We start from the raw sequence: 26,457 nt of genomic DNA, 5'->3' as shown, positions 1-26,457 counted from the left end.
GTTGGCATGCATGTAACGCGGCAGAATAGTGTGCAGCGATTACAGCCAAGACCAAATGGCTCGAGGTAGAATCTCTGTGGTACAGACACCGAGCGGCTGTTAACCCTTCATGTGCCGGGCCGGGATAATTGGCTGGAAAAGCCTTTGTCTGAGGCGGAGGGGGAGAGAGAGGGAGGGGAAGGTGGTGGTGTGGAGGCATGTTTGCCGTGTGTGTGTGTGTATGTGTGTGTATATATGTGTGTGTGTGTGTGTGTGTGTCCTTGGGGGTCTCTCTCTATCCATCTTTCTCGCTCTCACTCTCTGGTCCGGAGCTTGTTACCATAGCAACATAGAAGAAGAGGTACTGCTGCCGGAGTCCCAAAAATTGTATTATCTTTTTCAGACACACACTCACACTCTTACACAAACACATACACACACACACACACACACACATGCTGCTCCTTCGTCTGTCTTGCATACATACAAACTGGCAGGCAGTAGCAAGCGTCTGTGTGTGTGTGTGTGAGTTCCTCTATGTGTTTGTGTGTGTCCAGTACAGCTTGCTAATGCTGGCAGGCAAAAGCATACACACACACACACACACACACACACACACAGAGAGAGAGAGAAGCACTGAGAAAGCGAGAGAGAGATTGGTTGAAGGGAAAGGAGGCCAGCGTTGCAGCAGAGTAGACGAGGTCATGTACGAACAGCAGGATCATTTGCTTATGCCACTGAAACGGGGATAATTGACTTTTACTCACTCGTTAATTCATTGTGTGTTTTTTCTCTTTGTGTCAGCAGATTGTACAACAGGTAGTTTGGGCTCTGCGAGGTGCAACACAGCAGGATGACGTGGCTTTACTTTGAGCCGGTTTGATGCGTGCAGCATAGATTCATGACACACGAGGGTAACATTTATACATTACATAACATTTATATACGTTCGAGTACACAGTGATTTTACGAGACCTTCATTATAATATTTCGGGTGGACGTCAGACTTACGAAGTAATTGGAAGTCGGTATACGGCACCCGCTAAGAATCGCTTTAGCGGGAAAATCGGAATCAGAATCAGAAACAGTTTTATTGCCAGGAATGTTTACACAAACGAGGAATTTTTTTTGGCGGAAGGTGCAACATTTAGACATGACAAACAACAATCAACGCGACAACAACAGTGAACTTAAGTATAAGATAAGATAAAGATAAAGATTTTTTTTTAAAGATGTCGGACAGGCGATGCTCGTTTTACGTTAAAGCGGTCATAGTCATGTGACCTCGTTTCTCAAGATTCATTTAGAAAGCAAAAACAAACCAGAGAGCCGGCCTGAGGAGTCAGAGCCGCCAGTCAACGTTGTTCCTCTCTATTCTTGGCCCACGGGAGAAGTTCCTAGTTGGTTGCATTCTGCAACCTCACCGCTAGATGGCGCCAAATCATACATACACACACACTGCACTTTTTAAAGTTTGATTCTTTAATCCTCCTGTTACCTTTAGGTTCAATTTGACCCCATTCAATGTTTAATGTCGGTGTTCTTTGGGGTCAATTTGACCCGAGGCTGTTTTTCACTGTGTCAAACATATAAGAAATATCAACTTTTTAAATATATTTAAAGGGCTATTTAGGTAGTCAACAAACAAACATAAAGTACCTCACACTTAAACTTGGGAAACAATATTAATTCTAATAATTTTCTGGAGGTTTTAATTGCTGGGGTCAAATTGACCCCGAGGGTAAAATATGTTAGTAAATGTAAAGGTAACAGGAGGGTTAAGACTGCATTGCCCACGTAAAAAAAAAGGAATTTGACTTGACTATTTGGGAAGAATTTGGAAGACATTGCACGACAGCCGCCCCCGTCTCAATGAAACTCTCCCGACTCACCACCTGACCAGCTAACGCGGTGCCTTCATGCGCACAACTACCACACAAGTGCAAAATGTTTGCGTTGCTTTTCCTCACTCCTTCTTTTCGAGCTTCGGGGCGCCACGCGTACGCGGTCGTGAGAACACAGTCGTGAGAACGCGCTCGCGGCCGCGTCCACGCGGGCGAGTGGGCCGAGATTGGAACGGCGAGGATTACACGCCTGTCTGTTCGATGCGCCGTCGAGAGGATCCCGGCGGCGTTCGACAAGCATGTGACATTGACGACGGCGCCTGAGATCCCGAGCGGGATAATGGCCGTGATTACATTAGCGGAGCTATTATGTTCTAGGTGACAGCTCTCATTAAAATATAAACAGCCTGAAACGGCAGCGTTCACGGTGGAAATGAACACGAGCCCACACACACACACACACACACACGTGCAGACTTAAATGTATACATGCTGGAGTATAAGTGAAGGAGATTAAAGCAAGCAAGGATTATATGACACAGATATTATAACAAACATAATGTCATTAGATACGGGGAGAGACACACACACATGTGCGTGTAGTGTGTACTGTACATTTACACACACAGACGCAAAGTTCATGTCAACCTAATTTAAATTTGATTCCCACAAAATTACTTTTTTTCTTTTTTCCTTCCGAGTTATTTGCTGGAAATGGTGCACACGCACACACACACACACACACACACACGCGCGTTTATGTTCCTGTGAGTCCGTGGATGCTCTCTAATCTTTCTGTCTCTTCCTACCCTTATGATCAACTGCCTGACTAACATTGTTTTCTTATCGCGCCCCACGTGTGTGTGTGTGTGTGTGTGTGTGTTCATTCAGCCTTGTAGGATGGGTTCGCGTAACCGTGTGCCAAGTGTGCACGAGTGCATGAACACCTCCTAATGGGTGTTTCTGAGCGAGACGGTGAGGAGGACCGCGTGCGTGTGTGTGTGTGCGTTTGTTTTGAACATTAACGCCACCAGATCTCTCTCTCTCTCTCTTTATTCCTTTCTCTAACCTCTTATCTGATCATTCTCTGCATCCCCTGTCTCTCTCTCTCCTCTCTCTCTGGTTTCACAGAATACAGGATGCACTAAAGTGTGTCCATTCATTTTCTAATTAAGTCATTTACCGAGCTCTAATTCTTTGTCATCAGCGAATAGTCTGCAGATTAAGTATGGACGTGTGTGTGTGTGTTAAGGGGGACGGGGGTGGCTTTTTGAGCGTTTGTTTCATTATTAACCCCTCATTATCAGGTGAGAAGCAGGAGATAAAAGAAAGCTCTTGTGGCTGATCGGGCTAATCAAAAGGCAACAGTGAGTAATCTGGTTTGAGCTTTTTTCTCTTTTTTCTCCTGCACCGTCATTTTCTAAATTTTGTGTCATTTGTCTCGTCGGCCTTTCCGGCGCGGCACATTCCTGGGAAATAAGCAGCGTGACACATTCCTATATCGTCGGCCACCACGTGTTCACGTTCCAGCGGTGACGTCGTGTCGCTTTTGGACTTTTTATTTTTTTACATTTTTCTTTCGCCGGCGTCCTTCAGGCCGACTCTGGAATGACACGTCGACGGCAGAGCGGGGAGAGAAACCTTGAACCTCTGAGGACGGGAAGCCGCCCCGCTGTCCGTCGCCTCAGATCATCACCAGTGCCGCTTCGTAGTCACGAGGCAGCCGAGGTGAAGGAGTCCACAGACAGTCACTTACTAATATCTCCTGGTGATGACATTAAAGCAGGAGGCAAAGCGTCTGTTCTTTATCTTTATATATATACATATACAGGACTGTCTCAGAAAATTAGAATATTGTGATGAAGTTCTTTATTTTCTGTAATGCAATTAAAAAAACAAAAATGTCATGCATTCTGGATTCATTACAAATCAACTGAAATATTGCAAGCCTTTTATTCTGATTTATTGCTGATTATGGCTTACAGCTTAAGAAAACTCAAATATCCTATCTCTAAATATTAGAATATCATGAAAAAGTATACTAGTAGGGTATTAAACAAATCACTTGAATTGTCTAATTAACTCGAAACACCTGCAAGGGTTTCCTGAGCCTTGACAAACACTCAGCTGTTATAAATCTTTTTTTTTACTTGGTCTGAGGAAATATTAAAATTTTATGAGATAGGATTTTAGAGTTTTCTTAAGCTGTAAGCCATAATCAGCAATATTAAAAGAATAAAAGGCTTGCAATATTTCAGTTGATTTGTAATGAATCCAGAATGCATGACATTTTTGTTTTTTTAATTGCATTACAGAAAATAAAGAACTTTATCACAATATTCTAATTTTCTGAGACAGTCCTGTATATATATATAGATTTTTTTTCTTCTTTTGTCTGACGAATATATGAACAAAAAAGTTAAATTTGTATTCATATACCATTTATATTGTTATTATATGATTCAGTATATGAATATATATATATATTGTTGTTTATTTTATGTTTTGTATTCATATTTCTACGAGCAGCAAATCCAGAAACAGTGAATGCTTGTATATAATGTATATATATATATATACACATACATATATATTGAATTTATATTCATATAAATTTTTTTATTATTATTATTATATGATTCAGTAAATTAATATATATATATATATACATTTACTGAATCATATAATAATAATACAAAATTGTATATGAATATATATATGAATAATATATATTTATATATAAATATATATAATAATATAAAGTGTATATACAGGACTGTCTCAGAAAATTAGAATATTGTGATAAAGTTCTTTATTTTCTGTAATGCAATTAAAAAAACAAAAATGTCATGCATTCTGGATTCATTACAAATCAACTGAAATATTGCAAGCCTTTTATTCTTTTAATATTGCTGATTATGGCTTACAGCTTAAGAAAACTCTAAAATCCTAGCTCATAAAATTTTAATATTTCCTCAGACCAAGTTAAAAAAAAGATTTATAACAGCTGAGTGTTTGTCAAGGCTCAGGAAACCCTTGCAGGTGTTTCGAGTTAATTAGACAATTCAAGTGATTTGTTTAATACCCTACTAGTATACTTTTTCATGATATTCTAATATTTAGAGATAGGATATTTGAGTTTTCTTAAGCTGTAAGCCATAATCAGCAATATTAAAAGAATAAAAGGCTTGCAATATTTCAGTTGATTTGTAATGAATCCAGAATGCATGACATTTTTGTTTTTTTAATTGCATTACAGAAAATAAAGAACTTCATCACAATATTCTAATTTTCTGAGACAGTCCTGTATATATATACTTTTGGGGGGGGGGGTATTTAATGTTTTGTATTCATATTCATAATATTTTACGAGCAGCAAATCCGGGATACAGCGAATGCTCAGGGGGCCGTATGAAAATAATTAGTGGGGTAGAAGAGGGGGGGGGGAGGGGCGTCATCTCTTCTTATTTTTGTTCATCGGAGGGTAAGAAGAGGGGGGGGAGGGGGCGGGGGGGCTGACATTGACACGTAGAGACGGACACAAGCGGTCGCCCCCTGTGGTCGATGACGAGTCGTCAACCAACCTGCGCTGCGTGTGTGCGTGGACCGCGGGAGGACGCCATGACGGAGGACAACTTTAATCAGAAGTCAGAGGACGGTCCGCAGGACGGGGTTCAGACTTCCTCTCTTCGTTCAGCGCGAATAAATTACTCGGAGGAGGAGTCTCAGACGCCACGTCATGCGTCACAGCAATGCCATCACAAGATCGGCCTGATCCGGAAATCCTGATTGAATCCAAAACGACGTTCCCATTCCACACATCCAGCCTTCTTTTCGTTTCCCTCAGAATCCCAGTGACCCCGAGGTGGAGTCGTTTGAAAGACGCCCGCCCTCCTTTTTTAAAGCGTTTTCTTCCACAAAACTCGCGGAGATCCTTTTTCGACATTTCATCTGGTCGTTTTTTGGCGCCGGCGCCCAATAAATAAAAGGAATTACACGTCCCGATATGAAAGAAAACGACACCCGTCTTCACACCTTGGGCTGTGAATTGTCACACGTCTGGTAAGAAGGAGAGGTCGTCGCGGTCGGACCGAGCTGAGACGACTCTTCAGAGACGAGGCCCGACTCCTCGCACGCCGTTTGCTTTGGGCCTTCTGCCGCTGGCGGAGGAGGGGTGTGTGTGGGGGGGGGGGGGGATCGCACACATCTGGGAAACGTTAAACAATTACAACTGTCGACATGCTCTCGGGGGCCCCGTTATCATGATTTTTGGTCCTCGTGCAAAGAGCGCTGGGGGGCGGGCGGGGGGGGGGGGGGGGGCGGTCCGAGGCGAGATGGCGTGAGAGCGGCCCCCGGAGTCACCGGAGTGCACGTGCGCTCCGACCACGGTTCCACTCACAAGGGTCTGCACTCAAAAATGTGCCCGAGTGGCCTGTTTTTATTGTATCACACACTTCAAGCTCCCTCTCCCCCCCTATCTCTCTCTCTCTCTCTCTCTCTGTCTCTCTATTTGTTGCTTTTTCGCTCACTCTCTTTAATCCTTTGTTTCACTGGGCTCCAAAAGCAATTATGTTAGAGTACCTAACAAAAAAACAAAACCCAAAATGATTAAATACCCACACACACACACACACACACACACACACTTATGCACACACTCACATTATCATCTCGCCGTGTAAAGATATTGATATTCTTCGACGTTGCGAATACGTGACCACCCACTAAGCGCCCCCTCCTCCCACTTTTTTCCCGCCATCTCCATGTTGAGAGCCATAAAGAGTCAGTCGAAATGCGCCTCCGGGATCTCGTGGAGAAGGACTTCACCTCGAGGTGTCGGGAAAGTAATTTTAACGATATTTTTAATTATTATTTACAGTTAGCGTCTAGAAACTAGAACTGAACTCCTAAAGCGCGACTGTCTTTGCGGTGAAGATGTAAAGACAACTTTATCGACGGGGAACTTTCTCGTTTTTCCCCGACTCAGTGATTAATACATTTGCACATGATTTTTTATTTCCTTGATGAACTGAAATATTGAATTCCGTCGTTCGTCGTGTTTCTCATGCAGAATCCACAGATTGATCTCTCAGTAATTGACTCTAACGTCTGTCTCTCCGCTCTGAGCGAGTTTCAGATCCGTGTGTTTTATTTGTCCAGACTCAAACCAGATAAACGAAACCCGGGTGGGCGTCTGTACGCTCGAGCGTCATCGTTATCTCCTCCCGCGGTGCCATGTGACACGCGGGAGCCCCCCCCCCCCGCTCCCCAGCCCATTTGTCTATCCATCAAGGTGTGTGTGATGTGCATCAACAAAGAAACAAAGGCGGAAGGTAACAGCTCCTTTGAAGGCCTCGTCTCGTTAGCTCACGACTCTCGTGTCAAACACGCGCAAGGAGGCGCGAAAAGCAGCGACTCCGATACGCCCCCTCCTCCTCTTCCTCCTCCTCCTCCTTCTCCTCGCCCCCTCCTCCTCATCATCAGACACCTGATATTGATGGCCTTCTTCTTCTTCTTTCTTCTTCTCTCCTCTTCCCTCTCCTTCTATTCCTTCTTCTCTGTTTCCTTCTCCTTCTTTCTCTCCTCCTTCTCCTCCGTCTTCTTCTTCTCTCCTCCTCCCCTCCATCTTCTCGATTTCCTTCTCCTTCCTCTCCTCCTTCTTCTCCTTCTTCTTCTCCTTCTTTTCCTTCTTCTTCCTCTTCTTCTCCTTATCCTCCCTCTCCTCATTCTTCTCCTCGTCCTGCTTCTTCTTCTTCTTCTTCTTCTTCTTCTTCTTCTTCTTCTTCTTCTTCTTCCTCCCCTCCGTCTACCCAGGAATGCCCCTCTGATATCTCTCTGATGTCTAATGCCGTCTGACTGAATGCGCGGACCAGAAAAATCACACAAACACACACACACACAAACAGACACACACACAAACAGACAGACACAAACACACACACACACATGTCACACTTCAAACAAAGCTTTTGTCTGCTGCCTGACAGCGATTCCTCTCCTTCCCCCTCTCCTCCTCTTCCTCCTCCTCTCATTATCCCCCTCACTTCTCCCTGTCGTTCGGGAAAACACTCCTTCCCCCCCCCTCTCTCTCTCTCTCTCACACACACACACACACATTGTTATCATTCCTGATTGAGCCGCCTGGTTTTAAAGCAGGTTAAATACAACACAAAGATTAAAAATGATAAACCACCACTTGAAGGTATAATAATCGGCGGTGTTTGAAGTTTATGAAGAGTAGTTTATTAATCCGGTTGAACGCAGCCCGTCACGCCGCGGCGCTCGTGGGGAGCGTGGGCTGAACTTTGACGTCAAGTATTTAAAAAAATCATCCCCCCTCAGTTTTGCCATCAAGTTGGACTGCTCTGCGAACGCGAAACAAAGCGCCATTGTGTCACCGAAAGGCTTAAAAAAAAAGAAGAATAAAAATTCCAGCACTTAGAGAATTCCATTTTCTTTTTATTTCGGTATATGGATTGAATTGTTGGCGGGGGGGAAGGCAGCGGGCACATCGGGTCATTTCAGTTCATGGCGGGCGGATGGTTTCTCAGGTACGTTTGCTCTCAATCGATCCGACGGCGCCCTCTCGCACTGCGGGGGGTCCTTACTAGGGATGAGTATCGTTTTTTTTCTTTTTCGATACCAGTGCCTGAACCGATATTTTTTTTTAAAGGGAGAAATAAAAGGACAAAACGACGATTGACAATGACAACATTAAAAACCTCTCCGGCCATATTCCCTGTAAAAGCCGGTCTCAAAAAACGCGAGCTACGAGCGAGCTTAAACATGGTTATAATGCCTAATTTATTATTTGTTGGTCTACTTTCATAAATGCAAGACTTGTAATCAACGGTACTAATCTGACTTATGGCTGCGCTTGTCATCATCCGCATGACCGCTGATGTGCCATATTGGGGGGGGGGGGGGGGTACAGTCTGAGACTCAGTCACAGTATTGTCTAATTTAGTCTCTTTTATATTGAAGTAGCCTTAAAAAATATGTAAATGTCCTGCCCTGATCTCACTTATCGGAATAAATGCTGAATAAGGAATTTGTAGGTTGCCACGCCCTAAAGCATACCCTACTCTACCATCTATTGTTACTGGACCACACTTTACTAAATGAACATCACGCTAGAGATTGAAACCATAATCTCATTATTACAATGTCTACTGAGGGAATAAATGAAGAGAGAAGTAGAATCATTTTCTCATAGACTCCTATACAATCAGACTTCTTTTTTCAACCACAGGTGTCGCCCCCTGCTGACCATTTGAGAGAATGCATGTTTAAGGCATTTCCTCATTGGCTTCACTTCTCAGACCCGGAAGTTGCCTCCTGAGTGTAATAACAATGTAATAAGTTACACAGTAGACTATTGAGTGTCTTAGCTCCAGTAACTTGCTAACACAAAGCTAACATTATTTCGTTAGCGGTTGTCTCGGATGCATAATTGTGGCGCCGACTTTCCTGAACTCGTGCTATGCTACACAATGTTTTCATTGGTTCACAGGGACCATTACATCGTGGTCGTACAAAAAGAGGAGCAAGAAGGCCGTTCATCTTGTTTCAGTGCAGGTGACTCCCAGCTTGTAGTAATGACTAAGATAATTCACAAAATGTGATGTGGAATAATTAATTGGCGGGCGAGTCGGCGTCGTCGGGAAACTCGCCGGCGGGAAGTAATTAGCTAGCTTGAAATGTAGATGGATGGATACAGTAATGTTATGTCTTGGGGTAAAATTCCCTCCTGGGGAAATTTTAACAGTTAAATCAGTTAATTAGGGAATCTCTGTAGGACGACGCAAAGAGGGATGGCATGACCAAATATGGAGTTGTGTAGAATAGAATTTTAAGGGACACAATTGGCTAAACGTTGGAATAATGGAAATCTAAATCAGTGGTGGCATAAACCATTCCCAGAGCGTCAGTGCTGTGGCCGTACTGGGAGACCGGCGTCGTCTACCACCAGACTTGCACTCGCAGGCTGTAACGGGGTAAAAAGTCAACTTGATGACAGACTTTGCTTCTTTTGAGTCTCTAATTGCAAAGACTCGTAATTATAAGGGACGTTTTTGTGAAGTGTGTCTCTTTTTTCAGGCTATATAAAGAAGTATGTGCACTATATAACTTTTCTTTTTTTAAATATAATTAACTGTCTTTTGTCTTCATAAATATATACATATTAATATATATGTACATATTTATACATATTTATATATATTATATTTATATAAATGTATTTATAAATACAGATAAATATCTCTATATATATAAATATATCTATATTTATATAAATATATCTATATATATACAGATATATCTATACATTTATATATATATTTATATATACCGATATATATATATATATATATCGGTATATCTTATATCTATATCAATTTTTATATATATCCATATATATATATATATAAATATTTTAATATGAACAGTTAGCAACGTGGTGTGAAACGCATAACTGATGACAAAAGACACACGACGACGACCGAAAAATCAATTTCTAGCTGCTTTGGCTTTTCTTTCGGGGGTCCCCCCGATGAATGTCTTCATTGCTCCGAAACGATTTAAAAATATCACAAAAATACTGTATATTTCCAGCCGTCCGCCTTGAACTGTCCTGACAGTTATTCCCACGGGACGCACATGCAGCGTGAGTCCACACAGTCAGGCTCCAGTTGCTCTCCAATGGAGCGGCTCCAGGAAGCTCCGGTGATGGCTGACGCAGAACGGGGCCTTTCTCCTCCCGGCTGACGGCGGAACACAGGGACCTCTTCATGTTCAACATCTGGCTGCCGTGCCGGAAACACAGGGATGCTTTTTATTTTATTTCTTACTGGGTTATATAAGTAAATCTAAAAAATGAAAGCAAAAATAAAAGCCATCTTTTCACAGCCCCAGGACTATTATTAGAACATATAGATTGTAGCCGGATGGCAAAGAGTGCAGTGCCTTGCTAATGGGCACCCGAGTAGCAGTTGTGGAGGAAAGCGTGTTGCTGAAGTGCGGTGAAAGTGAATGAGAGGCTGTGTGTGTGTGTGTGTGTGTGTGTGTGTGTGTGTGTGTGTGTGCGCTTTTTAGCTATCAGGGGAGCACAGCATAGCTCCGCTGAGATTAACTTCCCAGAGCTTACTCTGGCTATCGGCAGGACACACACACACACACACATGGACACACACACATGTACACACATTAACACACATTAACACACACAGAAGGAAAGCAGAGGGGTAGGAAAGAAAGCTGCCATCGCTACATTTTCATTCAGAGAAGATATCAACATGGACAGTATGCCCGCTGCTGATGTCACCAATGTTATTAATCCCCCACCAACCCCGTCCATCTGTCCGCCCGTCTGTCCGCCATCCCTCCATCTTGCCTCCCTTCTTCCTTCCTTTTCGGTCTTTCAAAAGTCGATGTCGCACGATTCTCTGGGAGCAGAACTGGCTGCCGTCTCGGGTCTATCAACACCAGAATGAGAGTCGGATAACATTTGAATATTTATCGCTCAAAGTTGAACTGATGTCTGATTAAACTACGGTGGCAAACAAATTCAAAGACAGAAACGTCTTTATTTTATTCATATTGGTGTACTGCTATGTATTCAATTCAGTTTATTTTCTATCGCCCAATACCACAAATTATGAATTTTCCTCAGAGGGCGGCACACATACGACATCCCTGACCTTTGACCTCACGTCGGAGGAATAGAAACAAAACTTTCACGGGGAAAAAAGGGAAGAACCCTTCAGGAGAGCAACAGAGGAGGATCCCTCTCCGGGATGGACAGAAGAAACGACGTCATGTGACCAGAAGGAATCATCACAGAGTTACATGAACACATTCAATGAATACGAGTGTTTGAATAGTTCGTAGTCGGCATGGACCACGATCCAGAAAGGAGGGGGAGGGGAGGGGGGGGGGGGTCAGCAGGGCAATGGCAGGAGGCATCGGACCCAGCCAGGTCCAATGGACCCTATGAGGCGTGAAGTCACAAGGACTCCGTGGTGGAAGCAGAGTTAGCAATGTGTGATGGAGAGATGGAAATTCATCCCTGAGGGGGGGAGAGAGAGAGAGAGAGAGAGAGAGAGAGAGAGAGAGAGAGAGAGAGAGAGAGAGAGAGAGAGAGAGAGAGAGAGAGAGAGAGAGAGAGAGAGAGAGAGAGAGAGAGAGAGCGACCAACCTCTGTCCTGCCATCCTTCCCCCTGGGCCTGTTGTGGCGGTAGGATCCAACCAGGACCCCCCCACACACACTCCCAACCCCCCCCCCCCCCCAGACGCTGACTTGCAGCCATATTTGATTTGATTCTTCTTTGGGAGAGACCATATTTCAGTCACACGACAGTTTCGGCGTGAAGTTAAATTCAAGTTTTTTTTTTTTAACCGTGTTTTTACGCGTTGAACTTTCTCGCCGGCCTGGTTGATCCGAGCGCGACGCGGTTCAACAAACCTGTCAAGAAAACGGGGAAAGAGAAGAAAAAAAATCATTGATGTGCAGAGAAAAAAAAAGGAGAGCGCGCGTCAGTCTAACCTGCGCGCGCGACAGGCGGCGAGTAAATCCTGGATGTGTTAATTACCTCGTCTGACCTGATTCCCTCCCTGTGAATGTCTATCGGTGACAGACAGAGACAGTGATCTGTGTGTGTGTGTGTGTGTGTGTGTGTGTGTTTGTCGCCCTGACAGCCTGTCAGTTATCTGACAGGCGGCGCGCACGTGGACCAGCGGTCCCACACGCACAACTTCCCGTAACACACACACACACACACACACACACACGTCAACCTGCCAATCATTCTCGTTCCGGTATTCCCAACGCTATCTTCTCTTGCTCTTCCTTCCCTCTCTCTCCACCTCCACCCCCATCCCTACACTCTTGTCTTTCATCACTCTGTTGTTTTTCTCTCCTTTTTTAAGAAACCGTTGCCCCTGAAACTGGGTCTTTCTCTTCTTTCTTCTCCCTCTCTCTCCCATGGGTTGTGATTTTTTTTCTTCTTCTTCTTCTTCTTCTTCCTTCTCTCTTTCCTCTCGTTGCCTCTCTCCACTTGTTCTCCCCTCCCACTCACATCTTGCTGACAGATTAAATGTTGAAGGCAAGAAGATCTGGTGGCAAGTGCGAGAATCTCTCTCTTAATTGTGTTGATCGCCAATTAGCCGGCCTGTCTCATCCCGCGGCGGGGAAAACAGGATCCCCTTTCCGGGGTCGGGGGGCCATACACACACACACACACACACACTCACTTTGTACTGGCAATGATTCAAGCTTTTCAAGGCGGACAGGCCGATTGTTCCAGAAATAAAATGTTGTAAAATATTTAATAAATATTCAATATAAAAGCAATTATCTTTATATTTTTTATATTTAATATTTTCTTAATATTTTCACAATACAAGAGAACATGCAGAGCATACAGAGCACACTACATGACACATGTTCAGAAAATTACACAAGTTAGGAAAAAGAAGAAAACTAAAATACACAAGTAGATGAAGAAAAATGAATTCAATAAATAAAGTAAATAATAATAATAATAATAATAATAATTCCCCCCACCCAAAGAGAAAATAAAATAAAAATTTTGAAAATATGTAAAAAATATTAATTATAAAAAATATAAAAGCAATTATCTATATATCTTTTTTTATTTCATATTTTCTTAATATTTTCACAATACAAGAGAACATGCAGAGCATACAGAGCACACTACATGACACATGTTCAGAAAATTACACAAGTTAGGAAAAAGAAGAACACTAAAATACACAAGTAGATGAAGAAAAATGAATTCAATAAATACAGGACTGTCTCAGAAAATTAGAATATTGTGATAAAGTTCTTTATTTTCTGTAATGCAATTAAAAAAACAAAAATGTCATGCATTCTGGATTCATTACAAATCAACTGAAATATTGCAAGCCTTTTATTCTTTTAATATTGCTGATTATGGCTTACAGCTTAAGAAAACTCTAAAATCCTATCTCATAAAATTTTAATATTTCCTCAGACCAAGTAAAAAAAAAGATTTATAACAGCTGAGTGTTTGTCAAGGCTCAGGAAACCCTTGCAGGTGTTTCGAGTTAATTAGACAATTCAAGTGATTTGTTTAATACCCTACTAGTATACTTTTTCATGATATTCTAATATTTAGAGATAGGATATTTGAGTTTTCTTAAGCTGTAAGCCATAATCAGCAATAAATCAGAATAAAAGGCTTGCAATATTGCAGTTGATTTGTAATGAATCCAGAATGCATGACATTTTTGTTTTTTTAATTGCATTACAGAAAATAAAGAACTTCATCACAATATTCTAATTTTCTGAGACAGTCCTGTATAGTAAATAATAATAATAATAATTCCCCCCACCCAAAGAGAAAAAATAAAATAAAAAAGTTGCTGCATATAGGATGATAACACAGCACAGATATACCAAAATGACACAGTGCACAATTCAGAGCTCTAAATAGTTGCAGTCCTGTGGTTAAAAGCAAGTTTGTATTGGGGCCGCCCCAGTGGGTGTGGGGGGCGGTGGGGGGTGAATGAAAGCGCCCGGCTAATGGCGTACGTTACATCATGTTGTTCCTGATTATAAATAGCACCGCCGTGAAAGGGCTGCCTCTCCGGAGCAGGCCGATGCTGCAGGAACGGACGATGTATGCGCACAATAAAGCGTGTGTTGGGTTCCCTCCCGTAAGACATGAAAAGATTCATTCAATTAAAGTCATTATTTTCGTTGTGCTAAAAGATAGATGTGTACCTCGGGGTGCGCAAAAAGAGAAGGTCGATATTCGTGGAGGTGCACGCATGTTTCTACAGCGCCACTCTCGTGTCCTGGAGGAGATTAGCGTAGTTTAGCATAAAGACTGGAAGCCATTATTGAAAATAACATTTATTTGTGGGTGCAGGATGAGTTACAAAACAAGTGTTTACGTTTCTAGATAATACGTGTTTGCAGGTGGCATTCAACGTATACTTTTTTACTGCTTCACCCATTCCAGCTCTTATGCTAAGCTACGCTAATTTCCCCCTCCCGGCTCTGCGCTGCACTCCTCAGATATGAGCGTGTGGTATTGATCTTCCACACATGGACATTTGATCATTTGATCTTTTCTCCCCCACACTATTCCCTCCACATCTCAAAAGACCCACCAGAGGGTTGTTGGTGTGAAAAAATCAGCTTTAAAAAAAAAACCAAACAACCTTCAGTCCTATTCCTCATGAATTCTGAAATACATTAACCTTGGCTGATCTTGTTTTGACAAAAAAAAGAAGAAGAACAAGTTCTCTCCCCGCAGATAGAAGCTTCTAAAAGCCTCAGGGCACACTGGCTTTTTAGAAAGGTCCGACACTTGGTCTGTGGTAGCTTGGGATCATCCCCCTCCCTGAGGGAGCCTGAAGGTCAAGCCGCCGCCTCTACGAATCAAATTTAAAACCGCAGGAGTACATGCAAAAAAAGTCTAGACTTTAAAAAAATAAGCAGTCGAGCGCCGAGTTCTGGAGAACAGACACTCCCGGGTCACCGTGCACGTGTTTGGTGAGGAAGGATTATCCAGGGGAAGGTAAATGGAGGCCGCCATGAGAAGCCTGTGTCTGAGTGTTGTGATGAAGCTTGTTGGACCTCTGGACCGGAGTAGCTGATCCACAAGTTGGCGTCTTCAGTTTTGCAACTCAAAGCGGCGTTCAGCTTTCTTTCATGTGTTTCTTTCTTTCTCTCTTCCTCACTTGATTCTGAGTCATTTTCAGACTGATCTGAGTTGACCCTGTATGAATTTTTTTTTTTACTGTTACACTACTCACACAGTGGGAGAAAGAATTTCATCTCACGCCCGCCGCAGGTCCAGAAAACAACTTGTTAGCCATTAAATAACCAGCGGGTCCGATTAGTGGCGGGGCGATGTGTCGGCCTCAGCGTGGGGGTGCTAACGAGCTTCTCTTCTATGTGTGTGTGTGTGTGTGTGTGTGTGTGTCGCACAGTCATCTGGAGTCGGATCGCAGCGCCCTGAAGAGGAGGGAGTGGGAGAGGAGGAACCAGGAGGTGCAACAGGATGAAGACCTGTTCTCGACCGGATTCAACCTGTTTGGGGAACCGTACAAGGTGAGAGGGATTAATTGAATATTATTACCTTCGCATTGAAAATGCGGAAGGTAATGTTTTGATCGCCGTCTATTTATTTATTTATTTGTATGCGTGTTACTCGCATAACTCAAAAAGTATTAAACCGAATCGCATGCAATTTGGTGGGATGATTGGTTATTATCCGGGGACCATTTGATTAGATTTTGGGATCGATCGGGTCAAAGGTCAAGGTCACGACAAGGTCAAAATCTTCTTTTTACCATAGCGCGGTCAATTTTTATCTAATTGGCATGCAATTAATGGCAAAATGTTCATAATTCAATGCCCAATCTTGTGATATGCGAAGGTGTGCGCTCTACCGAGTGCCCGTTCTAGTTGATTAAGTTATCCCTTTGCACTGAGATGAATACTTTCTGTGAAGGCATGTGGGAGGCGGTTAGCATGACGTAGAATGAAAGAAAGACTAAAGTTTGTAAAAAAAAAAAATACAACATGTAACTCCACCTAAAGTCATAAAATTCTTTTCTTTTTTTAACATTGCTGTTAGTGTGCAGAAACGGCCTTAATAATGAGATACAACGTGTTAATTATTCTGATGGTTGGCGTGTTTTAAAAATAAAGCCCTGTTTGGACTGGATGTGTTGCTCCAGGGGAATGAGGGGAATAATAAGTCCAGACCCAGTTACCTACCTCTCTGGTCCTCCTGTCCTTTACATCCAGACGTCCCTGTGTTATAAAGTGGATCTCTTTATGTATGTTTATACTGTATCAGTGTCACATTTGAATTTTTCTATGAAAATGGGTTAAATCATAACTTTTTTCGCTTATCTGACTCTGATAGCCCCCCAACCCGGTCATATATAAAAGCTCTGGACGCTACAGCGCGGTGGTCTTCTCATCTAGCTCACAATCATATTACAGGAAGACTTTCTTCTAAACTTAACTGAATCTGAAACAAACCAATTTATTTCTCACAAAAAGTCAAGTGAACGATCGCCGCCTGGATTTCTTTTGGCTTCCAGCGTGGTTGAGCTGCACTCGGCGTGCGTCCCAACCCGGCCCGGCGCTCTCCCGCCGCCGCTTTGCGCTCGGCTGTTAGGTTTGGATCCATCTCCGCGGGAGGAGAACGGTCATGCCTGACTTCCCAATTTCATTTGGGAGTGAATTAACAGCATCTTACTCAGCGAGAGAAGCGTCCCTCCCCTCCCCTCCCCTCCGCGGCCATCAAAAGTGATTTTTTAAAGATATTGCTCACCAACAGATTATCCAAACGTCTATTTTCGCACCATAATTGCCCTTTAACACTCTTTATTTTGAGGATTATAATGCCGACGGTGATGGAAAATGGATCTTCACAGGCTGTTGGAGCCGCTTCTCCACTCTCCCGGGGGCCAGTGGTTTTATATCCTTGAGCATGAGGTTGTGGTCTGTTCCGTTGCGGAGCACTCGAGGTGCCATCGTTTTTTTATTATTTCTTCTTTAGCTGAAAGTGAACCGTGCATGAAGTCCACGGCCACTCTCCTGTGTTTAAAATTGATTTTGGTTTGTTAACTCTCATTTGCCGCCGCCGGGCACTTCAACGCTCAGTTATGCCGCCAAGTGTATCGACCTTGGGACGGCCCGGCTTTGAATCCCGACCGAGTGTGTTTAACGGCTGTTGTGTCTGAGCGCAGAGGACACGGGGGCTTCCGGCTCAGACGCTGCTCGGTCCAGCGGCACACAAGAGCTCGTTCCCATCGTGAATCTAATCCGAGGTGCCTCCACACTCACGCTAATTGTTTCCTACTAATTAATGGTGCTGAGGTGAGGTCATGATGTGTGTGTGGGAGGAGGAGGGGTGACTGTGGACTTTTGGAGTTTTGATTATTACAGTGATTGGAGCCAAGTTTCATTCATTTGAGCATTTACAAGTATTGGAGGAGTAAATTAGTGCAAGATCTTTCGTCAGGCACGTTCATCCATTCGATGATGTCACAGAGGCGACAGAGGATTCTGTATCAAGTGCGACAGAAACCTCCATTTAAGGCGGGATGAAACATTTTGGGATCTCTCCGTGTGCGGTTTTGGTAATACTCGGTAATTACCTTCGCATTGAAAATGCGGAAGGTTATCTTTTGATCGCCGTGTATTTATTTATTTGTATGTGTGTTTGACATACTATCTTGTGATTATGCTAATCAAACACACATCCATTCCGTTAGCATCTAACCAAACACACATCAATTCCGTTAGCATCTAACCAAACACTCATCCATTCCATTAGCATCTAACCAAACACTCATCTATTCCGTTAGCATCTAATCAAACACTCATCCGTTCCGTTAGCATCTAACCAAACACACCGTCCATTCCGTTAGCATCCAACCAAACACTCATCCATTCCGTTAGCATCTAACCAAACACTCATCCATTCCATTAGCATCTAACCAAACACACATCCATCCCGTAAACATTTAACCAAACACTCATCCATTCCGTTAGCATCTAACCAAACACTCATCCGTTCCATTAGCATCTAACCAAACACACCGTCCATTCCGTTAGCATCCAACCAAACACTCATCCATTCCGTTAGCATCTAACCAAACACTCATCCGTTCCGTTAGCATCTAATCAAACACTCATCCATTCCGTTAGCATCTAACCAAACACTCATCTATTCCGTTAGCATCTAATCAAACACTCATCCGTTCCGTTAGCATCTAACCAAACACACCGTCCATTCCGTTAGCATCCAACCAAACACACATCCATTCCGTTAGCATCTAATCAAGCACTCATCCGTTCCATTAGCATCTAACCAAACACTCATCCACACTGTTAGCATCTAACCAAACCCACCCTCCACACCGTTAGCATCTAACCAAACACTCATCCGTTCCATTAGCATCTAACCAAACACTCATCCACACCGTTAGCATCTAACCAAACACACTTGGCACTTAGCTCTGTCATCACGAGTCGTGATTGAGCGTTCAGTGACCGTATAAAACGGGGATAAAAGATGTTCGAGAAAGTGTGAGTCGCCGCAACCACGAGAGGTCCTTGAGCGTGAAGCCATAGCTGGCCACCCAACATATTCTGCAGTCAGTTGCAGCAGGATGCTAGATAAGCCGTGGACAGACATGTAGGTGCACACACACACACACACACAACAGGAGTTTTGGGTTCTTTCGGACAGTGATTAAGCTAACGGTGGCAACGATAACTCACAAAGGTAAACATAACTCCGACAAAACTGTGAGCAATGATGCATCTTACAAGAGGCTGGCCCAGAGGGGCGAGCGCACCGCCCATAAAGGAGAGACAACGCGTGTCCTCGTTTCATATTCCACCTCTTTTTCCAACTTATCTGTTGCCACCGTGCACTTTATCTCTCTCCTGAACCTGAGAAACGGCTTTGGCACACCTTGCTACTCTCTTCCGCTGATTTATTCGCCACACGAACAATTTCATTCTTTTTTTTCCTTTTCCTTTCCGAGGGTGTTGCTTTACCAAGGCCCGTGCGACCTCGCTGCGCTCTCTCCGGGTCGCCGTGCCGACTGAACTCACTGAACTGCTCCCTGAAAAGATCTTTATCCGCCATTTTTCATAATCACACAGGATTTATCGAAAAAAATTATCATTCCGACTCCCTCTGTCGTTCATATTTGCATCAGTCTCTCTCTCTCTGTACCTGTGTATCCATTGGGTGTCCGTCACTCTCGTTCTCTGTCTTTCCCTCTCTCCCTCTCCACTGTTCATTCTCTCTGTCAGCTATGAGCTAATCCCTCTTCTAATCCTGTTAAAGAGCGTTATGCTGTTAGCAGCTATTTGGGATGATCTATTCACACACACACACACACACACACACACACACACAGACACACACACATAGATATTCATCCTCTCCTTCTCCTCTGTTTTCCATTTTGCCTCTCTGTAAATGTGTTTTCTGTTCCTCTTCAGCCACCAAATCTTTTATTCATGAGCCCGAGATGGAGAAGAGATGAGCTAATTTATTCACAGCTAACTTCGGCTCGCCACGGTGTGTGCGTATGTGTGTGTGTGCGTGTGTGTTTGCACGCGCAGAAATTACATCTGTTAAGATTATTTGAAAGCAATTCTCTCCTTTTCTTGTCTGAGTCTTTTTGTAAATAAGGCTTGATTCTTGGCCCTGTTTCTTTTTGTTTTTCTGCTTGGTTCGCCGAGAGAGTGTGACAATGAAGGATGAAGTGAGACTCGGCACCAGAGATGAATGCTGCCGCTTCCAGACACACACATTTCTCTGGAGGTTTGTGTGCCGGCCCACAAGGGTCTGTCATCTACAACCTGGAACTTTTACCCGGTGTTGACCTTCGATTTTTGTTTCGTTTAATAGTAAGATATCACAATGTCAAACACGAGGGTTATCTGATGACTTCTCAATAATTTGAGGTCGTCTTCGCTTCCCTCCAAGTTACCGGAGGAAGCATCCGTGAGGGCTTTAAGAGCACATTGGGGCCGAATTCAGGAAACTCATCCGGCTATTGATTTTGGTAGTCGTTACAAACGGCTCTCGAGAGGGAGAAGTTATGTCCCCGAGATAATCCTGAGGATTGTGTCTATAGATTTGAGAGGAACACAACCCTCCGTTATCTTGGTTGAATGCAGTGAATGTAACATATGTATTGGGAGGGGGGGGGGGGGGGGTTGGAGCACTTAAATCACAGGAGTTCCTTCAGTCCGATACGAATAGAGACTTTACCTCCAGTTGGATAACTCGTTGGATAACTCATTGGATATCTCGTTGAATAACTCGTTGGATATCTCGTTGGATAACTCGTTGGATAACTCGTTGGATAACTCGTTGGATATCTCGTTGGCGGCCTCCGTGACTTTTAGCCACGCTAGCGCCTTTTGCTCCAGACTCGTCTATCTCGGGATTACCACGAGGTTTTGTACAGTCGTGATCCCAGAGGATGAATCCTGATGGCCTCATGATCACCAGTTTTTTTTTCTTTCTCCTGACTCAGGAATGACTATCGAACCAGTCTGATCGCCGTGGTTGTACCGCGTCACGTCACCATTTCATCCCGTTAGACGTGCCTGTGCAGATATTACGATGTCTTTCGTGAGGTCTCTTTGTGGCCTTTTTACCACCAGATTCTAATCGGTTCATCCTTTAGTCCAAGTGGAAGTTTGTGCCACATTTTAAGAAGTTTCCGCTCCTGGAGTCGCTGAGAAATTGCATTTTCACGAGAATGGACAGGACAGAAGACCAGCGTCGGAAATACACCAGGGCAAAGGGCAAAACTGCCTCGAAGAAATATCATTTTGCCCCTGATATCACAAGGAGAGGGGCAAAAAATGCCGCAATAATTTCTTCTTATGATTATGAGAATTAAATAGCATTTTGTTTTAGTTGTGTGTGTCCTTTCTGTATTGCCTGTACTAGGTACGTACACACACAAAAGACCAATAAGTACAATTTTGAATTATAAAAATAAAAATAAAAAGTTATAATTTGCAATTGTTGTTGACAAAATGTAATAAGAAGAAATAACCACAAATAAATACGAAAAACATTAAATATGATTGTCTGATTTTGTTTGTTTTTTGTTGAAAAAAATCTAAGACAACACTTTGAATCTGTAGACTTCTGCCTAATAATCTTATTATTGCTCATCTATTGTAAGCCTAAATAAGTATATTTATTATTTTGGAACAAAAGTTTAAAAAAAAGTGCCCCCAATTTCTTTTTAAATGCTCCTGGATTTCAGTCAGCGGGAACAAAAATCCCCCCCCCCGCCAAAAATATAAATTTTCTACCCTGAGGGTACCGCAATATAGCAATTATCTTCAAAATGATGCTTACAATACTCTATTGGAGCAAATATGATGGTGGTGTGATCCTCCTCAGCAACATGACCTCTCCATGGATCATTTGCCTGTTATATAAGTATTGTTCGTTTTTTTGACTGACGCCGTTTGCATCTCGAAAAAATCCTCCAGAAACCAAACCCACAAGAAATAGCCAAAGAAACATTCTTCAGAGAGAAGTGAGACTCGTGGATCATGTTCACCAACCGCTCCGTCGCTTCTTTGAACCTCCATGAAAGCTCAAAGTGCACAAGATGTGCGGTTCTTCCGACCCCTTCTGAAATCCACGTAGACGGTGTAAAGTTCCGCTCCAATCCGCACGGGGGGGGGAACTCATTATTATTTCTATTGGATGTAACTCGATGCTCTCTCCGGAAATATTACCTCCGATTAGTTAAGCTCCCGCTGCCTATGAACTTGCATTTAATTATTCATGAATTCATTAACCTCTCCAAAACATTCACGTTCATCCATCCCGTCCTGAAAGTGAGACGGAAGGTCTTCCTCCCTCCTTCTCATCCGTTGTCAACCTCTTTAAACCCGCCGTCGCTTCACTCGACACTCACTCCGCGCTACCGGCTCGGCGGCCGGATCCATCGATCGACGCCGCAACACACGCAACAACAAGCGGTGAAATTGCAGTGTCACGCTTCCTCCCGCCTCCCGCCCGCGATTCCGTGAGGAAATCTCTCAATTGAAATCACGAGCTGAGGAATCTTGCATAATTCAAACCCCGGCCCCCATGATTAATGTATTTGCTTCACTTATATGTCGCTCAGGTAGAAGAGAAATGTCAAAGGACGGGGGACGAGAATCCGGTTCCAAATATAGATCGACTGAAACTCCCGCTGATTGCCCTTGTCCTTTTTCCAAAACGTGCCGCTCCATCATTAATGAAGCCGCGTCGGCTGACACTAAAGGAACTCTTGAGCTATTCTGAGGAACATCTCGGGCGTCGGCGCGTATCGGCTTAAGGGGCAATTCCGCCGTATATCAGCGCGGCCCGCACTGTCCTCCAAGCCGTGATTGCTTGAGTATCCGGGGTCGGGCGAATAATGATTCCTGCCCCATTAATTTTACGGCTCCAGCCGGATGGGGACCCTCTTAAGAGTGGCATGTGTTCCAATTAATCATTGCGTCCTGATGTCTGGTCAGTGGTAAAGAGGGCTTTTCATCAAGCCTGAGGAAGAAAGAAAAAAATGGAAAGACTTAATTAATGTTCTTCTCGCTCTCTCGCCCTCCTTCTTGTCTTTTTTTTCTTCCCCTTCCCTCCTCAGACGAATAAAGGTGACGCGTTGGCCAGTCGCGTCCAGAACACGCTCGGCTCCTACGAGGAAATGAAAGACCTGTTGACCAGCCACTCCAACCAGAGCCACTTGGTGGGAATCCCCAAAGGCAGCAACAACCTGCAGACCCCGACCACGTCCACGACGGAGAGGCCCGCCGTGGACCCCCGGCTTTTCAACGAAGCCCTGAGAGGAGGGACGGGTGGTGGTGGAGGGGGAGGAGCAGCAGAGGGAGGCGGGGACAAGAGGATGGCAAACGCATCTTCCTCCTCTTCGACCACAAGGCAGCCGCCCGCCGCGGCCGCGTCGGCGAGCGCCGCGGCGACCCCGCATCCGAGTTCGCAAAATAAATCCCGAAGCTCCGTGGACTGGTCGAGGGCCGGCCACGCACAGAGCGCCCCCCAGGGGGGGGGAGGCCTCGCTGCGGGGCCGGCGCCGGCCGCCGCGGGCGCGAGAGGGAAGCTGTCGCTGCTGGAGGAACAGCAAATGCAGCGGCACGACGAGCTGTTCAGCTCGCTCAAGGACGAGCTCGGCCTCAAAGGCGACTCGAGCCCTTCGTCCTCCTCTTCGTCCTCCTCCTCCTCGTCCTCTTTCGGGAGAAGGCACGCATCGCACCCCTCCAAAACCCTTCCTCTTCCAGGTAAGCCCCGCCTTCAACGGCGAGACACGCCAGTCGTGAGTCTTTATGCTAAATGCGGAGAGAGCACCCAGTTAGCTTAGCTTAGCTTAGCATTCAAACGGTATTCTCGGCTCTCTTCCACGTTGAAAACTAAATACATGCGCATCCTAGCATCTTGTCTTGTAGTTCACGTGTTATATCTTAAAGCGGTGATTATTTTAGAAGGAGCGAGGCTCGCTGTCTCCCGACGCTTCCAGGCTTCGTGCTAAGCTAATGCTGCAATCCTGCAGCGCCTGTTACCGAGCCTCGAGTGCTGGGGAATCATTTCAATGACTCCATCACCTTTTGGGGCGTGGTTTCTGAAAATGAACATCTGCATCTGATGATAAACATCTTTCAACTGATTTCTAAACGCATCATTTGCCTTGATTGTGATTGGCTGTGAGTTGGACTCTGGCAGCACGGAGCCGAGCACAGTTGTTTCAGAGCAGGTGTTGCCGTGGTTATTTTGGACTTTACTTTTTTTGTTGCCGATCTCTTTTTAATTTTCTCCTCCTCCTTCACAGATGGCGGCAATTTCCGATCTTCCGCCGCGGACGCCGGCCATTTCAAGTCTTCCACTCACGCGGAGAACGGCGGACATTTTAAACTCTCCCCGTTCGAAAACGAGACCAGCTCCCACCTCCCCACGTCCTCCTCCTCCCCGCTGGCTTCCACGTCGGTTCTGACGACGCCCACCCCCGGCCTAACCACTCCCACGTCCGGGCTGACCACGCCCACCTTCCCGCCCGGCAGCCTGTCGGGGAAGCCGATGGCGATCCAGCAGAAGCCCACCGCGTACGTTCGCCCGATGGACGGCCAGGACCAGGTGCCGAGCGACTCCCCCCAGATGAAACCCCCCCTGGCGCCCGCGGAGGGGTTCAACAACGGGCAGGCCTACGGGGGGAACGCCGGCAACGCCAAGAACAAGCTGCCGAAGCTGAGTCTCGGCCACACGGGGGAGGTAAGCAGCCGCATGTGCCCTGTTGTTGACAATTGGGTGACAAATAATACGAATTAAAAAGGACTTTGCTAAATATTGCTTCATACACCACACGGTAACCCCGAGCACAAACAAAACGACAGCATTCACATGACCGATGATGCTCGGTCGAGTTCCCAGGCCGATCTCAATTTTACAACTGGCCCGTTTTAATAAATGCGGCCCACCTCAGGACCTTCAGGAAACAGCACACTCCGCTTCACAGCTGCAGCAAACAATAACCAACGCTCAAATACTCAATAAATAGACGAGTGCACGTCTGCAACTCCCTCCACTCGCCGACGTCCTGCTGAATATTCACACTTTCGGCTAATTGAAATGTCAAACAAATCCATCACACACAGAAACACACTCACACACACACTCACTTATCTCTCTGACCTGAACACACACACACACACACTCTCTCTCTCTCGGTCTCTCACTCACTTCCCCTTTTCAAAACAGCAAGAAACACCAGGGTTGATGATGTGTGTGTGTGTGTGTGTGTTGTGTGAAACCGGTTGACAGGCGAGTAGTCATCCATATCGAGCAAGCCAGCTGTTCCTGTGCTTTGATAGAGAGTGTGTGTGTGCGTGTGTGTGTGTGTGTGTGTGTGTGTGTGTGTGCACGCAGCACTCCAAATGAGCCCAAGATGGAGCTTTGAGCATATGGCACCGGGAAGGAGGAAGCAAAAAGGGAGACGGGGAGGGAATTAAAATCTACTTTACTTTCAACACTTTCTTGTGGAGGGGTGAGAACGAGAGTAAGTACATTCATGGCCGTGAGTGCTTTTCTCTCACTTTGTTTTCACCCATGGATGCTGCCGTTATCGCCCCGCTCGCCGGTTTAGTTTTTTTCTCTCCCCTCCACTCCGTCTCATATTTATTCCGGGGGAGAATTTTTTATTGGAAGGAAAAATGCAAACTGGATGCAGGAAGAGGGGGCGGGGGGGAGACTGATGATAAGAAACCGAGGGGGACGAGGCAGGGAGGAGTAAGGAGGGATAGAGGAAGACAATGAGCGACTGATTACAGCACCTTATCATCGGCGTATTTGTTCTGGCGAGATGAGTTATTGGATGTGTTCTGCAGCTTAAACGGCGAAGCGGAGGATTGAAAGCGAGAAAAAACCCGGCAGCAAAATGTCCACACTTTAAAAAACCCTTTTGATCAGCCAACCACACGGTAACGGGGGGAACCACCGGAGGCCCCGGGATACAATCAGGATACGAACAACCAGTCACAATGCCGAATAATTGCGATATCAAACATCGGGATGTATCGGGACTTATTGCCTATTCGCAACTGTAAATGAGGCAGTTTGTTCACTTCCATCCATTTACAATAGGTCTATAGCCTAGTGAGCTCAAATATCTATCATCATCATCATCATCAACATCAGATGAAAAGATAAAAAAACACAGGTATAGTATTTGTATTGACCGAAAAATCGTAACATTAGTCATTTTATATATGTGAAATAAAGCTGCTCAGATCTCGCTTCTGGAAGTCAAACAGCTCGTAAATCATCTCGAGTATATTTAGTGTGAAAGACATCGACTTCAAACAACTGGAGGCCGACAAGATTCTTCATCACCAAAGAACTAACATTTTCTAACATTTGAACTCATCACCAGATCGTTCCAATCCTCTTTTCGTCCAATATTCCTTGTTGCCACGCGGACCTTGAACGCACCACAATGTAACCCAATAGGGAACCTCCGGTGTGATAACGGTAACACTACGGCCTCTCCTCCTGCTCTGCGTGGCTGCTGC

At 44.7% G+C, this 26,457-nt stretch overlaps 1 protein-coding gene across 1 annotated transcript in view; it reads left to right on the top strand.

Moving 5' to 3' along the window:
* The first annotated feature begins 8,362 nt into the window (after positions 1 to 8,362).
* aff2 (AF4/FMR2 family, member 2) overlaps positions 8,363 to 26,457 on the top strand; it is a 119,551-nt gene continuing 101,456 nt past the window's right edge. The window contains 5 exon segments of the mRNA XM_056440079.1: positions 8,363 to 8,374; positions 15,810 to 15,863; positions 15,865 to 15,930; positions 23,031 to 23,679; positions 24,225 to 24,661. Coding sequence (XP_056296054.1) covers positions 8,363 to 8,374; positions 15,810 to 15,863; positions 15,865 to 15,930; positions 23,031 to 23,679; positions 24,225 to 24,661 — 1,218 coding nt within the window.

The sequence above is a fragment of the Pseudoliparis swirei genome, chromosome 19 (assembly GCF_029220125.1).
Source record: "Pseudoliparis swirei isolate HS2019 ecotype Mariana Trench chromosome 19, NWPU_hadal_v1, whole genome shotgun sequence".
NCBI lineage: Eukaryota > Metazoa > Chordata > Actinopteri > Perciformes > Liparidae > Pseudoliparis > Pseudoliparis swirei.
The sequence above is the reverse complement of the archived record's forward strand: the minus strand, read 5'-3'. Positions and strand labels throughout refer to the sequence as shown.